Raw genomic sequence first — 20477 nt, 5'->3', positions numbered from 1 at the left:
CTGCTACTCCAGTTTCAACTGTTCTGCCTTACTATTATACGACCATGCTGGTCATTTATGAACATTTGAACATCTTGGCCATGTTCTGTTATAATCTCCACCCGGCACAGCCAGAAGAGGACTGGCCACCCCACATAGCCTGGTTCCTCTCTAGGTTTCTTCCTAGGTTTTGGCCTTTCTAGGGAGTTTTTCCTAGCCACCGTGCTTCTACACCTGCATTGCTTGCTGTTTGGGGTTTTAGGCTGGGTTTCTGTACAGCACTTTGAGATATCAGCTGATGTACGAAGGGCTATATAAATACATTTGATTTGATATGATAGTTGGGCATAACAGTTTGATATATAATATATATATATATTTAAAAAATACAAAGGGGCAGATACAGAATTAGAACTAGTTTATTGTTAATTCAAAATATATTTACCATATTCTTGATCCAAAAACAACTGTTGAATTGCACAAAAAGTAATTCACAAATATTTTATAACAATCATCTGTTTATAATGCACACATATGCATTTCAGGAAAACCTTCCAAGACAACCAAAATAGAAAAATACTGATTTCCATGAGAATTAAAACATTCAAAGATATTTATCTTGCATATCATATAGCATGCTAGCTTAAGCATATTGATAGCCAGCACTTGACAATGAAATGTGACCCCAGCCAAACTGAGTGTGGTAGGTATACCTCTCACCGGGTACAGGTCTCTACCACAACAGGGTCAGTATTCACAAGGAGTCTTAGTTTAGGAGTGCTCACCTAAGATCAGTTTTGGCTTCAGATCACAATGAATATGATCATATGTAGAGGGGGGACCTGATCCTAGACCAGCACTCCAACTCTGATACACTTTGTGAATAAAGGCCATGGTTAGAACAGCTGCAGAAGTAATAAAACAGGATAGGAGAGCTTTATAGCTAGAGCTCTTTGTTCATAAATACCTTTAACCTAGCATATACAGTATATTATTATATTATTATTATATTATATATATTATATACAGTACACTTCCCACTGATAACTAAACAAATATCAGACATGAGAAAGTCAAGTATCCAAGCAACCTGTGACATGACAAAAAAACAGAGTGCCATGATCTTGGATATGGTGTAGAGTTCATGTGGGCTGCTCTTTGGATCCCAGGATAAGAGCATGACATTAACCTGTGATCTGATAGTGCTGACTTCTTTACTGTCAGCCATGCGCTTTTTATTTAATTTAATTATTTTACCCCTTTTTCGCCCCAATTTCGTGGTATTCAATTGGTAGTTACAGGCTCGTCCCATCGCTGCAACTCAAGCGTCCCCTGAAACACAACCCAGCCAAGCCGACACTGCTTCTTGACACAATGCCCGCTTAACCCAGAAGCACCAATGTGTCGGAGGAAGCGCCGTACACCGTACACCTGGAGACTGTGACAGCGTGCACTGCGCCCGGCTCACCACAGGAGTCGCTAGTGCACGATGGGACAGGAACATCCCTGCATGTCAAACCCTCCCCTAACCCAGACCACGCTGGGCCAATTGTGCACCGTGTCATGGGTCTCTCGGTCGCGGACAGGTGCGACAGAGCCTGGACTCGAACCAGGTTCTCTAGTGGCACAGCTAGCACCGCGATGCAGTGCCTTAGACCACTGCGCCACTCGGGAGGCCCAGAGCCATGCACACTTAACAAGTCTGTTTTTAGTGAGCATAAATAGGTGTGTAAATAAGTATCCTTTCTATATAAGGAGACCAAAAGGAGACAGACAGATCCAGTTTAGACTATTGAGATGCATCCCATACAGTATTTCTTCTCACAGTTCAGTCTCCTTCTCGCCGCCATCACCTGCCAGGTAGTATTCATCATCTGTGGTTGTGTCAGAGTCCATGTCAGAGCCTGAGTCGGACTCCTCGAAGACTGCCAGGTTGGAGACGTAGCCCCTGGAGTCGGACTCCTCGAAGATTGCGTCGGACTCCTCGAAGACTGCCAGGTTGGAGACGTAGCCCCTGGAGGGTAGGCGCCCCCTAGGGGACAGGCTGTCCTGTGACGCCCTGCTGTCTGTGGGGGAGGGTGAGGCAGAGGAGGAGGAGCTGGGAGGGCGAGATATGCGTCTGGAGGCTGGGGACCAGGGAGGGGACGGAGGGGGGGTTGGAGGACCCTCTGTATCCCACAGGGAGTGAGAGGTCTCCAGGCTGCCATGGTTCCACATGCGGCCAGTAGTTGTAGAGGTTGGAGATGGGGCGGTGACCTCTGAACTCCAGGACACATTTCTGGGTAGGGATTTGGATCTAGCCTTGTGTGGATTTATAAAATTAGCTTGGATTGTTTTGCGCTCATTTCTGGATGTCCTGTCACTAACGACAGACCAGTCATTTACAGCTTGGCTGTCACCTGTGGTTTTGTGGCCAGTGGTTGTGTGTGTGTCCCACCTTGGTATTGTCCAATCACCTTTGACCCTACAGTCATCCCAAGTCATGACCTCTACACTGCTGACCCTAGGGCCTGAGGAGATGCGTCCAGGACCCGAAGGTCGGCTGGAGAGCACAGAAGTCACAGAGAAGGAACGCCCAGCCTCAAGACCGTATTTGAGATCAGCACAGGAGGAGAAGGATGCCAGACGTCCCTCACTGCCACGCTGATCACCGGAACCGTACTCCCTGTCCCCTGGCTCACAGAGAGAGGTGGTCTTCTTCCTCTGAGGAATCCTGGGAATGTGGAACACGTTATCGTTCTCAGAGTCCATCTGGCTGAAGTGGAAGACAGAGAAAGTGTTTCTGGTGCTGCCTGAGGAGGTTCTGTAGGCAGGGAGGGTTGCAGAGCGGCTGGGGTCCCAGGGTTGACGCATAACGGAGCTGAAGTCTCTCTGAGGAGGTTGCATTCTGGCTCTACTGATCCTCTTCTCTTTGTAAGCTTCAAACTGCCGCCTTGTTGGGCTGATCTCGCTACTAGAAGGTTGGTGTTTGGGTTTAGTGATCCTTTCGTCCTTGTAAGCCTCAAATTGAGGAAGATCCATAACACAAGGCTGGTCTCTGTTTCTAGCCTCTCTATGGTCTTTAAAACCCTCAAACTGTGAGTGTTCACGCCTAACATTTTCCTTCGTCATATCTGACGTGTGCTCACTGCCAGCCCAGAAAGAGTTTAAAGGTTTGTGTACGCCATCATTCTCCCTCCATTTTTCCTCCTCTTCTCGATTGCTAGAACCACTACTCTCAGTGACATCACTAATGTCACTGGCTCCTTTGACAGGAGGAGGCTGGGGTGTTCTCTTCGTCCTCTCGTCATCGAGACGTTTGACTCTGAAGGTCTGCCGGAGTCGACTCAGCACCAGGTCTATTTTGTTATTTTCCTTTTGCTCCTTCTCTGACTCTTTCTTTGGTTTCTCAGACTGAGGCATCGCTGGGTTTCTAGGGATATTGGCAGCAGGCGTACCAACAACATTGTCTCTCTTACCTCTCAGTGAGAATAAGCCTTTCTTTGGGCTCTGGGTTTGTAATGAAGCCGCTGCACTCTTAGGGAAACTCTCACTTTTACACACAACCTTCTCAATGTCTAATGCTCCACTGTCATTGGAGCTTTGGTATGATTGACAGCTGGGACTTCCAATCACCTGGCTGTGTTGTGAAGGTAGACGGCAGAGTTCATTGGACTTTATCCCTGTGACGACTCGCGTGTCTGGTGTGTGTCGAGGAAAACAGGCCTGTGCAGGCCTAATACTGTCCAATATGGCAGAGGAATCAACTTTAGAAATCCTGTACACAAGTGTCTCAACATTTTCTTGACTGGTCTGTTTGGAGTTGTTGTTGACACAATCAATTTCCAAGGCAACAATCTTTGAACTGTCCTGTGACCTAGCCCTGTGATGGCCGTAGAAGGGGTAGTGTTGGGGTGAGGTAGGGGGTGAGAGAAGGGGTTGGTGTGATGTTGTGTGTGTGACCTCACCCTGTGTTGGGCGTGAAGACTTGAGTGTGGAATAGGGCGGGGAGCTAAATCGTGGCTTGGAAAAGCTCCCAAAATCTGGAAGGGAGAGAGGGGCAGCGGTCTTCCTCTGTGGTCCTATTACGGTTGAGTCGGTTCCTGTGTGTTTGAATGTGACGTTTGAAGTGTGGTCGCTAACATGCTCTGAGAGAGCTTGCCCTCCCTCCTTCACCAATGTATCAGATATTATGGATAAGTTATGCATCGAGGTTCCCCTCCAAACTTGTAGTTTGGTGGTCCTGGGGGTTGGGGGAGACAAAGGTGACGTAGCCCAGGTTGGGCTGCCCGATCTCAGGGAGGAGAAGATGGCGGGACCCTCTACACTACGGAGGGGTCTGGTTGGGGACAGAGGTCTCTGAGGTGAATGAGACTGTGACAGCCTTAGTTGTGACTCCTGCCATGCTCTATGTGCTGTTACCCTCCCTTCCACTTGGGGCTGGTGTTTCTTAGGGGAGAGGTCTAGGCTGCCTATGAATGTCCTTTCCACCAGAGGGGACGAGCTGGGTGGGGAGAGGGGCAGGGTGGAGGGGGCCTGGGTGGTGGGGATACTCAGGGATATGGGGGTATAACTGTCTGGGGACAGCGGTCGGGTGTAGCGGGTCGGGATAATGGGGACGTAGCCGGTTTTAAGTAGGAGTGGTTGGGGAGTTGTGGTAGGCGTGTAAGCAGTTTTAGGGGACTGCAGTTGGGATGTGGGGGTGTGGGTGTTACTCACTATGGGAATCTGGCTTCTGACGACTGGGGGTGGAGATTTTGGGCTGTTTTGGGGGTCTCGTCTCATAGAGCTGGTGGTATTGAGTGAGCGGGAACTATAGAGGGGTCTGTGGCTACTGAGAGATGTGGAGGCGATACTGGTTTGTAAGGAGAGCTGTCTGGAAGAGGGGTTCAGGGAATGGGACAAATAAAGGGTTCTATGACTACTGAGGGAGGATGGAGTGTCACTGGTTTCAGAGCTGGTTGGAGTCTTGGGGCTAAATACGGTCAGAGGGGTGTAGATGGTGTCATAACTACATTGCCTACTGTAGCGATCAGGCTTGCTGGACTTTATTGGGCTACTCAAAGTGCTCGAGCTCGCTGGGCTATTGGTGTTAGACCTGAAGGAGATATTGGACAAACAATAGGGCTTTTGTGATTGTCGGTCATTCGAGTTAAGGGAATTCTGAGTTTTGAGTATTCTATAGGAATCCTGGTCTGGGATATCTTGAACATAAGTCCTTTTAAGGGTGCTCTGAGGTGAGTGTTTGCCAGTGACAGTATTGCTGTTTAGGTTGGTATTGTTGGGGGTGACTAAATTATTGTTGTTATTGATGCTGATTTGGGGATTGACACCAGTGTTATCATTGATGCTAGAGGGGCCCGTGTTATTATTGCTGGAAGTGCTTGAGAGGCTGAATGTGTTGTTGTTGTTGTTGATAGTGGTGGTGGTAGTGGGACTGAGGGGGGAACTGGGATTAGACACACTGTCCTCCAGAGTAATGTGCTTTCTCCAGCTAGTAGATCTCAGGGTGGTTCCTCTGGGAAGAGACTGGCTCCCATGAAAATCCAGGTGGTCATATTGGGACGGTGGAGAGGAAGGTAGATGAGTATCACTGATGGGAACCGTGGTTCCATCTGGTCTCTCTGAGGGGGAAAGTCTCTCTAGACCACTAAACAGAAGAGTCTGCTTACTGGGGAAGGTTGGGTTGGGATACGCCCTGGAAGTCTGGGGAAGTTTGGTAAAGGGTGTGCCCTCTGTGTCTTTGTAATTGGGCGAGGTTGAAAATAGTTGTGTCCTGTGTGTATTTGCTTCTCTGTGATTGGAAGTTGGTAAGGGGAGGTGCCTTGACCTCTCTATTGTCCTGTAAGTGGGATCAGCTGAATAGGGGAGGAACTTGGACCTCTCTCTGGCTCCATCATTGGATGAGGTTAAGGAAAGGTGTGCCCTAATTGCCTCTGATGCTTTGTAATTGGTTGTGGTTGGAGAGAGGTGTGGACTTGAAGTCTCTCCATCTCTGTCATTGGTTAGAGATGAGATATTTGTCTCTGAGTGGATAGAGCTCGCAATAGTGTTGAGCCTTCTCAGAGAGAAAAGAAGGCTACTGGTTGTTGGTTTTGAACTCAGCAATGATGTCTGGGCTCCTTGACGACTTGCCTGTAACATTCCCTTGTGTACATGCAGGTCGGGAGAGAGGGGAGAGCTGGGAGTAACAGGGGAAACAGCTCCCCCCTCTCCGCCTCTGTTGGCCAGCCTCCCCCAACTCACATCCAGAGAGACAGGCTTAGAAACTGGGGCCTTTGTTGGGTTGTCCAGTTTGAGGCTGGGGGTGCTTCCCTCATACCAGCCCCCCACTGTGCTTCTGCTGCTACCCAGTGTTGAAGCCCTCTCATGGACTTGTGATCCAAGGGTCAACCCCCTCTCCCCAACACGTTGGTTCTGGGTCTCCAGAAACTGTTGTTGTCGTCGTTGTCCTATAGAGTCTGTCTCGAGAGGGACTTGCGGCTTCAAAAGCACACCCCCCTCGCTCACTTCCTGACCGTTACCTTGGGTTTCCTGTCCAGACTCACTGGTTGCCGTGCCAAACACACCAATGTCCGTACCGGCCATGCCCCGCTTGTTCCTGCGTATTCTCCCACTCCACTGTGGGGCGAGAACCGACACCAGCGTGGAGGACAACATGGCTGTCTTGGAATCCTCTTCCTCTTTAAAAGGAAGCGATGTCACTTCCTCTTCCTCTGAAGGGCAATTGGCTGGTAAAAAATAATATGATGGTGAGACTTCTCTTTTCACCTGTCGAGAAAGTTCAAATCAGATTATATTGTTATCAACAATTAGATACATATCTGTTAAGCTTTAACCCCACAGCCAAAGGTTTTATATGAAAAAGAGAATCTATGATTGAACGATTTTGCTTTTAGTCCAAAAGTTATGCAACGTCAGAAATGTCAAATCCATTGCCTTAGATCAAACTGCAGCATGTAATGGTTTTCACATGTCAACACTGAGGCTTGTCACTCCACACCTCCCAAAGCTATGTAGGCTGAGTGGTAGAGTATTTGTGTGTGACAACACATTTAATCTGACATGGAAATCCAAATAGTGTACTTATTGAAACTGGAGCATTACAGGAGTCATGTTCCCATGGAAATGTTATTAAAATAATTAGTCTGGACAAACAGGTTATTTCCAAGTACATGAGATTTCCACAGAAACACTATTTATCTCCTCCCCACACTGGCATTCATGTTGGCTCTTTTCAGATTACACAATGTTCAAACTGACATTGATCATGTTCCAACGATTTCATTAAACGTTCATAATATGGCTGTTAATATAGCAAATGCCATTTGCAGTTATGACAATTGATGTTGGCTAATGGCAACACTGTAATGACACAAACTGGTGACATTAACTGTAATGACTGTTAATAACATGTCTATTGTGTTATTAAGTAAAGTGTCATTAATAATGTTGCCACTAAATGGTAATGCTTTATGTTTACCTGTGCTTGAGCTATAGGTGCATCCCTTACAGGTCCCTGAGAACTGGAGCAGCAGGGAAATGTAGAGAAAAACATTAATACATCATTACAATGAATGTTAATGGTTATACAGTGTATTCAGAAACTAATCAGACCCTTTGACTATTTTCAAATGTTGTTACGTTACAGCCTTATTCTCAAATGGATTCATTTAGATTGAGGAAACAATTTACACACAATACCCCATAATGATAGAGTGAAAACAGTTTTGAAATTTAAGCAAATTTATTAAAAATAAAAAAAAGATACCTTATTTACATATGCATTCAGACCCGTTGCTATGAGACTCAAAATTGAGCTCATGTACGTCCTGTTTCCATTGATCATCCTTGAGATGTTTCTACACTTGATTGGAGTCCACCTGTGGTAAATTCAATTGATTGGACATGATTTGGAAAGGCACAAATCTGTCTATAAAAAAAGGTCCCACAGTTGACATTGCATTTCAGAGCAAAAACCAAGCAGTGAGGTCGAAGGAATTGTCTGTACAGCTCAGAGACAGGATTGTGTTGAGGCACAGATCTGGGGAAGGGTACCAAAAAATGTCTGCATCATCGAAAGTTCCAAACAACAGTGGCCTCCATCATTCTTAAATGGAAGAAGTTTGGAACCACCAAGATTCATTCTACAGCTGGCCTCCCGGCCATACTGAGCAATCGGGGGAAAAGGGCCTTGGACAGAGCTTTAGAGTTCCTCTGTGGAGATGGGAGAACCTTCCGGAAGGGGAACCATCTCTACAGCACTCCACCAATCAGGCCTTTATGGTAGAGTGGCCAGACAGAAGCCACTCCTCAGTAAAAAGGCACATGACAGCCTGCTTGGAGTTTGCCAAAAGGCACCTAAAGGACTCAGCCCACGAAAAACAAGATTTTCTGGTCTGATGAAACCAAGATTGAACTCTTTGGCTTGAATGCCAAGCGTCACGTCTGGAGGAAACCTGGCATCCTCCTCACGGTGAAGCATGGTGGTGGATATGTTTTTCAGCTGAAGGGACTGGGAGACTAGTCAGGATCGAGGGACAGATGAATGGAGCAAAGTACAGAGAGATCCTTGATGAAGTTCTGAGCACTCTGGAGCAGGTTCTCAGACTGGGGAGAACGTTCACCTTCCAACAGACAACGACCCTAAGCACACAGAAAAGACAACACAGGAGTGGTCCAGCCAAAGTCCTTAAGTGGTGCAGCCAGAGCTCGGACTTGAACCCGTTTGAATGCCTGAGGTAGAGTACCTCATGATAAGCTATTGACCACACTATCTACCAAGAGAGTTTTCATCTATATTTTTCGTAGCTGTCTTTTACCACCACAAATCGATGCCGGCACTAAGACCGCACTCAACGAGCTGTATAAAGGCAATAAGCAAACAAGAAATTGCTCATCCAGAAGCAGCATTCCTAGTGGTCGGGGACTTTAATGCAGGCAAATTGAAATCATTTTCACCTAATTTCTACCAGCATGTCACACGTGCTTTCAAGGAGCGGGACACTAAGCCGGACGCTTATAAGAAATCCTGCTATGCCCTCAGACGAACCATCAAACAGGCAAAGCTTCAATACAGGACTAAGATTGAATTGAATCTTACTACACTGGCTCTGTTGTTCATCGGATGTGGCAGGGCTTGCAAACTATTACGGACTACAATGGGAAACCCAGCCGCAAGCTGCCCAGTGACGTGAGCCTACCAGACAAGATAAATGCCTTTTATGCTTGCATCGAGGCAAGCAACACTGAAGAATGCATGAGAGCCCCAGCTGTTCTGGACGACTGTGTGATCCCGTTCTCCGTAGCCAATGTGAGCAAGACCTTTAAACAGGTCAACATTCACAAGGCCGCGGGGCCAGACTGATTACAAGGACGTGCACTCAGAGCATGTGCGGACCAACTGGCAAGTGTCTTCACTGACATTTTTCAACCTCTCCCTGACAGAGTCTAATACCTACGTTTAAAGCAGACCACCATAGTCCCTGTGCCCAAGAAAGCGAAGGTAACCTGCCTAAATGACTACTGCCCCGTAGCACTCATGTCGGTAGCCATGAAGTGCTTTGAAAGGCTGGTCATGGCTCACAGCAACAGCATCCTCCAGACCACCTTAGACCGACTCCAATTCGCATAACGCTCCAACAGATCCATAGATGATGCAATCTCAATCCCACTCCACACTGCCCTTTCTCACCTGGACAAAAGGAGAACCTATGTGAGAATGCTGTTCATTGACTACAGCTCAGCGTTCAACACCATAGTGCCCACAAGCTAAGGACCCTGGGACTAAACACCACCTCCTCTGCAACTGGATCCTAGACTTCCTGACAGGCCGGCCCCAGGTGGTAAGGGTAGGCAACAACACATCTGCCACGCTGATTCTCAACACGGGAGCCCCTCGTGGGGGCTTGCTTAGTCCCCTCCTGTACTCCCTGTTCACCCACAATTGCATGGCCATGCACGACTCATACAATATCATTAAGTTTGCTAATGACAACAGTGTTAGGACTGATCACCAACAACGATGAGACAGCCTATAATGAGGTGGTCAGAGACCTGGCAGTGTGGTGCCAGGGCAACTACCTCTCCCTCAAAGTGAGCAAGACACAGGAGATGAACGTGGACTAGTGTGTATGGCCCAGTACATCACTGGGGCGAAGTTCCCTGCCATCCAGGACCTATATACTAGGTGGTATCAGAGGAAGGCCCCAAAAATGTTTCACGGCTCCAGTCACCCAAGTCATAGACCATTCACTCTGCTACCGCACAATAAGTAGTACCGGAGCACCATGTCTAGGTCCAAAAGGCTCCCGAACAGCTTCTACCCCCAAGCCAACAGACTGCTGAACAGTTAATCAAATGGCTACCTGGACTATTTACATTGCCCCCCCCCCTCCCCCCCGCTTCTACTCACTGTTTATTATCTATGCATTATCACTTTACCCCTAACTTCATGTACAAACTACCTCAATTAACCTGTACCCCACACATTAACTCGGTACTGGTAGCCCCTGTACATAGCCTCGGTATTGTTATTTTATTATGTTACTTTAATTACATTTTTTGAAACTTTATTTAGTAAATATTTCCTTTGCTCAATTTCTTGAACTTCATTGTTGGTTAAGTGCTTGTAAGTAAGCATTTTACGGTAAGGTCTACTACGCCTGTTGTATTCGGAGCATGTGACAAAATTTGATTTGATCTCCGGAGAGACCTGAAAATAGCTGAGCAGCGACGCTTCCCATCCAACCTGACAGCGCTTGAGGATCTGCAGAGAAGAATACCCAAGAAGACTCAAGGCTATAATTGCTGCCAAAGGTGCTTCAACAAAATACTGAGTAAAAGGGTCTGAATTACTTATGTAAATTTGATGTGTTTTTAATTTGAATACATTTGCAAAATAAAATATAAAAAATAACCCATTTCTGCTTTGTAATTATGGGGTATTGTGGGTAGATTGATGAGGGGCAAAAAACGATTGAATCCAGTTTAGAATAAGGCTGTAACATAACAAAATGTGGAAAAAGCCATGGGGTCTGAATACTTTCCGAATGCACTGTATACCATAATACATAAGACACACAAGCATGCAGACACACCTCCTGGGTGTTAATGTTTTTGTAAAGATTACAGGTGTCACAAGTTTTTCAATTCACCCTGATCCACAGGATCAACTACATTCCATCTTCTCTCTTGACCTCAATTGCTCATTCTCTCCGTCTTGTCTATCCTCCAGCTCTCCCTTTTTTCATGATTTATGTTTACCTGGGCTCATAGCCGCGGGAAGTAGGGGTGTAACAGCACTGTGGGAGTTATGGGCATATTTATGTTAGATTGTTATCAGGTCGCTGTCTGTATTGGTGTTTTAGCTGGTATATCAGTCAGCAGGGTGTGTGAGTGTTGAGCAATGGGAGCAGATCCAACAATATGCCCAGAAACCCCTCAAATCTGAATTCTAAATATATTTTAATTAAAAAAATATTGAATATTTAAAACATTTTCACAAAAGTAGCACACTGGGTCTTTACTAGTATTAGCAGACTGATATAGATGCCAGTAGCACGAGCAAAACATTTTTTTTTACCAGCAAAAAAAGTTGTATCATTAAGAAGAGTCTTTTGCAAGATTCAATACTTGGGAATGTAAGAGTTGTTGCCCTGTCCCTTTCTCTGCAGTTGTCATTCTAATGGAATTCAGAAACAACTCAATCATGTCCTCAAATGTTTACATCAAAAAGGTGCAAAGTTATGGGCAAAGACACAAAACATCCATACGAAATTAAATGTTTTTATTGATCAAATAACATGGAAAACAAACACTTTTTGTGCAGTATTTATTTACCATCGTTACAAACCACTTAAATGTACATTACTGTATTGTACACAAGCTGGTCATCTAGGATTGTAACTAGACTTTCCATCACCATGAAGAAAAACAATGTACAGTAGAGTAATTGAGTACATTGAGACATCAAGTGGTTTTTGATGTTGTGGCTGACTTGGTAGAGCATGGTGCTTGCTAGGGTTGTGGGTTTGATTCCCACGGGGGACCAGTACGAAAAACTATGAAAATGTATGCACTCCCTACTGTAAGTTGCTCTGGGTAAGAGTGTCTACTGAAAAGGAATGAATAGCCCATTTCAGTTCACATAGAAATAAGTTGCATTTGCAAAGTATTTCAAGAAACCGGAAAACATATCAAGCAACTAATTTTATATTCCAACAGTATTAATCAGATTAACTGTTTGGTGCAGATAATTATCAGACTCAGAAGTTTCAAATGCTGGTAGACACTCAACTACAAATACATTTAGTTAGTAAACTGGGCCTTTACTAGTCCTGTTTTAGCAGACCACATATAGACATCTTCAGCAGAGGCAATGTTTTTCTTTCGGCGTGCAAAACGTCACAGCAGCACCCCCACCCCCACCCCCACCCCCACCCCAAACTACTTCCAGTGGTGTTGCCTAGGCTATGTTAGCAATAGCGGAACTATTAACTGAATGCCTTAACATCACACTTGTAATAAAGACATCACACACAAACACAGGGCCACAGTGCTACTATGGAAGTTGATGTTGAGAGGTGTGTAGCCTCAGTCTAAAGGGCTGACATGGATAGGTGACAATACAGCCAGGTAAAGGTCGTCTGTTACTAAGGGACAGTGTTTGATAAATGACTCATACTGATAAGAGTTGCATTCATCTCTGACACATATTACACACGCGCGCACAGAATCACACACACACACACACACACACACACACACACACACATACACATACACATACACACACACACACACACACACACACACACACACACACACACACACACACACACACACACACACACACACACACATAAGAAATCAATCTGAAGTATTTCCTCAGTACAGCAGTCCGAGGAACTAATTAACCTTGGTTAAACCATATTGATTTATGGAGCCGTGTTGGTGCAATTCTGTCTGTACACATACATAGATGGTAAAAGAAGGATAGTGTCTAAGAGAAGGGCAATAAAAAACGCATCACTGTATAATACAAAATCCCATAACTAAGGCAATAAACTCTAGCTTTAAAAATGCTCTGTCTCACCTGTGTAGAGAGTGTTCCCTCTGAGCTGTGGACTCTAGTTTTTCCAGGTCGTATTTCTTGCTGTGTTGAGAGGAGAGTCTGAAGGACAGGGAGGATGTGAACCAGGTCTGGTTGGGGTTCCTGTTCAGAACTGCAGGTCGGCCGTGACTCTCCTCCCTGGTCCCCAAAGTTAGCTCTGGTCACAAACATCCCATATGTTGAGTTTATAACTAGACCTGTGATAGGTACTAATTTAACAGTCCATGTGGATCTACAGCAGACAGGTAAATCACTGCACACTGTAAGTTCCCTCAGTTGTGTCCTCTGTCGTGCTGAGTGATTAGTGCTTTTTGGGGTCGGTTCGTTTCGTTTTGATTATAAAAAAAATAAATAACGCTTTTTGATTTTTTTATATATATTTTTTAAACATGAAATGTATTATGAAATAATGACTTTATAAAGCCAAAAGTAGTGAACATTCAATTGCCAAAACATGAACTTATTCTTATTCCATGGTCCACATTGACTTCAATAGACATCAATAGAAAAAGAGGAAATTACTATGAAATAATAAATATTTCAGTTCTGTATATTACTTAGCTTTTATTTGATGACTATTATCTTTCATTCCTTAAAGTAATCTCATCAGTAGCAGTCAGCCAGCCAGGCCATCTAACGTTATGTGCTCCCCATACGGTACTGTCTGTAGTCATCCTATTTAGCTAGCCTGTCTAAGTATACTGCAGAGTGGTCTGACAAAATCATTTTTACTAGTTCTTCAAAATAGATAAGATATACTTCCGCAAACGGTCTCTGTACCCCTTGTCGTTGTGAACATTGCTCTCTTATGCAGTCTATGCGGTCTGTGTGTATTTAACCTAATGTAGCAGGTGTAAAAGTGTATCCGTCCAGAGATCTGTATACAATGACGAGATGCTCATGTCTATTCCCTAACAATGGGAGTCGTTGTTCCAAAGGCGGGAAGGCAGTCGACAAGCTTAGGTTCAAAATAAGCCCATAGAAACGCATTCGCTTCGCTTCTTCCTCTCTGATCTGTCTCTGTCATTTTACATAATTACCATGTTTCTGCACTGACGTAGGTTGAGTTTACTTATTGAAAAGTACAACTCCCTTCAGCCTACATAGTTCTTGACTTAATTTCTCAAATCTCTCGTGAATGATTTGATTTCTCTGGGCTCACAAAATAAATAAATAAATGGAATTCAAGTAATTGAACCGATAATTGCGCAGCACTAGTCACCTGTGTCTATAAGGTGTGCGAGTTGTCTCACCTGTCTGTTCTATCCCCCTACTGTTGGCACCGAGTGGTGTCTGAGTCCACTGGTCAGTTTCCACTTCGTTTCCATGATGATTGTTCTCCTGGGACCACCTCACATCCTGGGGTCTCCTGGGGAACAACACACCTAAGTATCCATGGAAATCAGACCAGGTATGACCAGAACCTAAGTCCAATAATATGGAACTAGACCATAAAGACAAGGTCCAATCGGTCATAGGCAATAACAGCAGGTGAGTGACTGTGATTCTAACACTCACATTATCAGTCTATCAGCCTTACCTGACATATAAAATCATTTGATTTATTTTAGAATGATCCGCTCCCGTCACTCAACACGCCCAGGCAGCCACACACTGCTGACTAATATACCAGCTAAAACACCAATACAGACAGAGACCTGATAACAATCTAACATAAACACGGAGCAACTATCTGACACACATCTATCTGATGATCTCTGTCTCTGCAAATACTAATCACAACCAGTCAGTATAATCCCACTAAAGTGCTGATTATTCACCCTGATTCTAAACACAATCTGGTCACTGGGAAAGATACCAAAGTAATCAGAGAGTACTATACCTCAGGGAGATGCCGTGATTACCATCTCGACTACACTGTCTTGTCCTGTTCTGGGCTGGCTGGCAGCTACCAGCATGGGCCAAGTTCAAATCAACTGTGACTACAGTTTAAAGCCTCTAGCTGTCTTCGGCATGGAAGTCACACGAGGATTCTCTGTCTCAGTCTGCCTCTTTGTCTGTCTGTCTGTCTGTCTGTCTGACTGTCTCTCAATCTGTCCAGCTTCTGTTTCTTTCATTTTCTTTCTCCCTCCCTTTTTCTCCCTCCCAATACAGAGGCATGGCCCTCTGCTGTGGGTGAAATAAGCCATTACACAAGCTGCTACGCCTTTCCTTTAGAAAATACTTGTTGGCTGTAAGGCTTACTAAGCTCTGCATCATAACAGGACAACATGGCAGGACATGCTATAAGTAGAGCTCTCCCGTGGCAATCATTCCTTTAACCTTAGATGAATGCCAAATTCAACAGACTGCAGGGCAGATTCAGTCAATGTTTGTACCCTTTCTTTCTCCCACAGACCATGAGCTCATTGATGTCAACAAGGGAAAATGGGTGAACATGCTCTATTCACAGAAACACCACTGTTGTTGGTTGTTGCCGGCGTTGGCCTAAATCTTTCCAAACTATGATCAAACTAAACTGGAATGCTTACAGCACTGAGCACCTCAAGTCAAAGCAAACATCTATCCTAAAGGAAAGCTTCACATCCGTTGTGAGTAAATAAAATAGTTGGTCAAACCACTCTGCTCTCCACAGCAGCATGCATGTGATTCAAGGCTTATTTTCTTCAAAACGTCTAACATGCCCAGCACGACATGCAAGATAATGTCAAAGTGAAAGGTCATAGTCCTGTCATAAGATGTTCAAAATGATTTGCATAAATCAACCTTTCTGTAAGCTTATTGTGAAGACATATAATGGCTGTCCATTTTGATCTTCACAGATGTATACTGAGTGTACAAACATTAGGAACACCTGGTCTTTCCGTGACATAGATCGACCAGATGAAAGCTATGATCCCTTATTGATGTCACTTGTTAAGTGTAGATGACGGGGAAGAGACAGGTTAAAGAAGGATTTAAGCCTTCAAGGGGATTTTGCTTTACAATAGGTCAAGTGCGAAACTGTGGTGTAGATACTTGTGGGGACGAATAGTAGACGGGGGTCTGACATCTTATTACAGATTTCCTGCAATTCTACACATGACTTTTTATGGCTCGAGGCATAAGTGGAAGTCGTTATTGCTATTTCCTCAGAGGATAATCTGGAAACCCAAATAAATGACTGGGGGGGACAAATTGAACTGTTCTCAATATTGGGGGGAGGGTGCGTGGACGATGACATGTCCCCCCATCCCTGTGTCAATTTCACCTAGGTTAGCCTATGACCTCACAGCAAACATGGGTAATGTCACAACCATCTGCCAGTCCCACCCCAACTGAATACTTGCACAGTAAAGGCAATGCTTTATAGCACAGATTTGTTTACCTTTTGTAGAGGGATTGATATGGGATTAAGAAAAATTGATTTAATTGGCAAAGGAACAATCCTGAACATGCATGGAGGCCTATGGTTCCACACAAATGCCAGCACAACTATGTTTCCTAGGTGACGTTTAAAGTAACTGTCTAGTGAAAATCTCACTTTTAAAAGTTACTCTTAACTCACACCCAGATAATGTTGTTGAATAGTCCTATATTCGTATTTTTTGGCCAAAACAAAAAACCCGCCTCAAACAGACTGTTTCAAAAATGCTTGCTATTTTATGTTGGCTCATTAAATAAAGGTGAAATTGACTGAGCTGGCAAATCAGCAATCTACTCGCATAGATATACAGCGAGACATGGCTTAACGTTACCAGTGGGGTCCAGCCGTAGGGTCCTCCCGTTACTCCTATGTTAAATGACTTACTTTACTCATAACCCGACATTTTTAGCATTCTATAAACATTTTCGATATGCTTGGTTGGTCATTTTTAACATACTTCCATGCCGTCTTAAATCAACAAACTACATCATACCTATAAACACTGACTCTACACGTAAAAATGTTATCATGAACAGATGTACATGCGATGGTCATTCACGATTATCAACCAAAGAGCTGATTCCAATAGACTTTCTTCAGTTAGTTAATGTTAGCGAACTAACCATGCTTTTATAGTTAACATGAATAAATCTGGTTGCGTACTGTTTTGTTTGAACAATAGTAGGAGAAAAGACCACCCAAATAAGTTTCATCAACTGCCCAAGGACCAGTTCTAACTAGCTATGTATATTGCCTGTATAAACCTGAAGATTCCACCAAGTAGGTGTAGATATTGCCATAGGTTACTTTGGGCCATTTGGTAGGGTTGTCTGCACAGCTGGTCTTCGGCAAGTTGAAAGAACATATAGACAAGGGAACAATAACTTTTCTATATACCTAGACCGTTCGAGGGCAGGCAAAGACTGGAAGACTTGGGGGAAAATGATTTCACTCATATTTTAAATAATTATAAATTATATTTCATAGAAATCGGAAACACTGGACAGTTACTTTAAAATGTCAGGGAGCATGCATGTGTGAGCTGACTGTTACATAAAACACCTCGAAAGTTCGTATAATGCGTAAAATAATACAAGTTCAAACGCAAGTGGGCCTAGGCTGAACAAGAAGGCAAGAAGAGAAAACCCCCAAAATTGTAAAACCAAACATGTCCAAATTACATCGAATGATATCAGCCTACTGACCTTACATCCCTGCAAATGTATGGACTTCATAATTCCGTAGACTATCATTTGCAAAGAAGCAATTACAACTAAGTTTTAAATTAATCAAGACATTTACTCTGTCTTGCTCGTCCTCTTCCAGTTTCCGTCTCTCTGGACAGGAACTTTTGGCGCCGCTGTCTCTTCCTCTCTCTCCTTCTCTCCACCTAGAAATCTGAGATCTACCTTCGCCGCGTCATGTGTTGACATTATCAGTCTACCGGCTCGCGTTTGGTTACCCTCCGTTAACCAATTGAGGCGGAGGGAGGCTTAAAACACCCCCCCGTGAAAAGGAAGAAAGGAATTGAAGTACATCGTACATCTCCATTCCTGAGGCTAATCCGCAATTACTGGCACTCTCCACGTGATATGGGTTTCCTCTCTCCCGCCTCTCTCTCCCTTGGGTGTGACCCAATGTCACCTTTGTGCATGCGAACTGGACAGGACAGGTGCGGAGAACAAGTTTCGCTTTCTAAAAACAAAAGACTGTAAAGGGAATCGATTAGATAAGGTTACTACCGAGATAAGGCGAGGGTCATTTCCTTGCTGAATGTACGCATACTTCTAAACAAACCGACATTCCGTAAGAATTTGCGTTTGGCCTTATAGGCAATAAAAAAAACATCGAGCTCTAAGCGTGTATAACTTCTACACTTGCGAGTCTAACTTCTACACTTGCGGATTTGAATGACTTAGTATTTAAATAGGTTACAGTCTGGCGCTGAGTAAATAATAGGTCATCTGGAATGAATTTCACATTTAGAACAGGAAACATAACGCCGCCGCTCGCTCTGAATTTAATTCAATTCAAACGGCTTTATTGGCAGGGGAAACATGTTTACACTGCCAAAGTAGGTTAATGAATAGAAAGTAGATCTCTCTCACGCTCTGTAATGTGACTGAATAGACACTAGAGGACGCAGCCACACTGGGCTGATTCGATGAGGCTTTTGCATTTTTTACATCTTGCACACGGTTTGATTTTTATCCGTTTTTCTCCAGTTAAGAAATCAATATTCATCAGGATGTGTGTTGCGGTGCCTCTGCTGTTGTTCAGGATGACTCTGGAGATTGGTGATGCGAATAGGATAATTATTTTTTGTGTCGAATCGTTGGAAGCCATTAATTATCCCCTTATTAACCCCCAATGAGAAATACACACACACGGGTACAGACAGGTAGACACAATTACATTTTTTGACACCCAGTCTCCACATGCTCCTACACCACAAATGCATATAATCCAAGGCACTATACTAAACATCAATGTTAATCAATGATTGAGGCAAAAAGGAAGAGATGGAGAGAGTTTGACAGAAATAAAGAAATTATAGTTCTGTTGTGGTTGATGACACAAACGTATTTGGAATGAAGAGGTGGTGTGTGTGTGTGAGTGAGGTGTGGTTGTCAGACTGAGACAGCTAGGCTTTACATACTTCATAAGCCTCTTGCCACCTGTACCATAAATTGCCGTCAGGCCTTTACAAATACATTATCTCCACGAGGGATTCAAACGGAGCCAATTCATAACCAGGAATTGATTTTTAAAAGTGGTCACATTGAAGGAGAGCCATTCAAGGCACGTCTTGTAGTTAACATAATTGAGTTTTATATGGTCTCCCAAAAAAAAGTAATCACAAAGGATAATCAGGGAGGGGACAATCACTCTGGGGCTTAATTTGTTAGTAAACAGGCTGAGACAGATTCAGGCTCTGGATAATCACTCAATTTCTTCTTAGTTTATTGTTTGTTTATTGTCAGGATCGCATAGTGCTCTGCAGGGTTGGAGTTGGGCAGGGGCACACTTATAACAAGCCAGGACCCGTCAATAACACCTTACATTTAGCTGTACAGCTGTTGCCTATACTTCTAAGATGCCTTGTAAAAGAGCATCTGTTCAATTAGGTCAAGTGGAAAGTATTGCTTGTAAACGGGGCTAGAGATTGGTTCTGAAAACCCCTGAGACACACAGTGTACAAAACATTGCTCTTTACATGACATAGACTGGCCAGGTGAATCCAAATGAAAGCTATGATCTCTTAATGATGTCACCTGTTAAATCCACTTCAATCAGTGTAGATGAAGGGGAGGAGACATGTTAAAGGTTTTTAATTCTTAGGACAATTGAGACATGGATTGTATATGTGTGCCATTCAGAGGGTGTATGGGCAAGACAAAATATGAACTTGCCTTTGAATGGGGTATGGTAGTAGGTGCCAGACGCACCGGTTTGAGTGTGTCAAGAACTGTGACACTGCTGTGTTTTTCACACTCAACAATTTCCTTTGTGTATCAAGGATGGTCCACCACCCAAGGACATACAGCCAACTTGACACAACTGTGGGAAACATTGGAGTCAACATGGGCCAGCATCCCTGTGGAACACTTTGGTCATCTTGTAGAATCCATGCCCCTAGGCTGTTCTGAGGGCAGAATGGGGTACAACTCAATATTAGGAAGGTGTTGCTAATGTTTTCTACACTCAGTCACAGATGTGAGTGATATGTTGGATGATTCGTGCTTTCTCTGTGTCGTTTACAAAGAGAGTATAGACATGCACTACCACAATACATGAAATTACCAATATGGATATATATTCAGAGCACAGACAGTTCCACAATGTTTGATAAATGCTTTGAACCAACTACCCACCCACAGTCACCTACACTTGATTGATGTGTCAGTGCATCTGTCTCCATGTATGGTGTCAGGTTTGTGGCTTACCTCTGTCAATCTCTACCTCTCCTCCAGTTGACACATCACCATTCATTATCCTCTTAGTACCTACGGTTGTGCTACTAAGAGCAGTCAGGAG

The 20477-nt window shown here is 44.1% G+C and overlaps 1 protein-coding gene across 1 annotated transcript; it reads right to left on the bottom strand.

Moving 5' to 3' along the window:
- Window positions 1–382: 382 nt before the first annotated feature.
- On the bottom strand, window positions 383–15021 carry zmp:0000000991 (uncharacterized). Its single transcript, XM_052483493.1, has 5 exons — window positions 14916–15021; window positions 14326–14441; window positions 13055–13229; window positions 7442–7484; window positions 383–6729 (listed from the first exon to the last, which is right to left on the bottom strand). Exon 5 carries the CDS (start codon window positions 6616–6618, stop codon window positions 1801–1803), a length of 4818 nt encoding a protein of 1605 aa, XP_052339453.1. The 5' UTR covers window positions 6619–6729; window positions 7442–7484; window positions 13055–13229; window positions 14326–14441; window positions 14916–15021; the 3' UTR covers window positions 383–1800.
- Window positions 15022–20477: the final 5456 nt, after the last annotated feature.

The sequence above is a fragment of the Oncorhynchus keta genome, chromosome 28 (assembly GCF_023373465.1).
Source record: "Oncorhynchus keta strain PuntledgeMale-10-30-2019 chromosome 28, Oket_V2, whole genome shotgun sequence".
Taxonomy (NCBI): Eukaryota; Metazoa; Chordata; class Actinopteri; order Salmoniformes; family Salmonidae; genus Oncorhynchus; species Oncorhynchus keta.
Note: the sequence above shows the minus strand (reverse complement) of the source record. Positions and strands in the feature narration are given on the sequence as shown.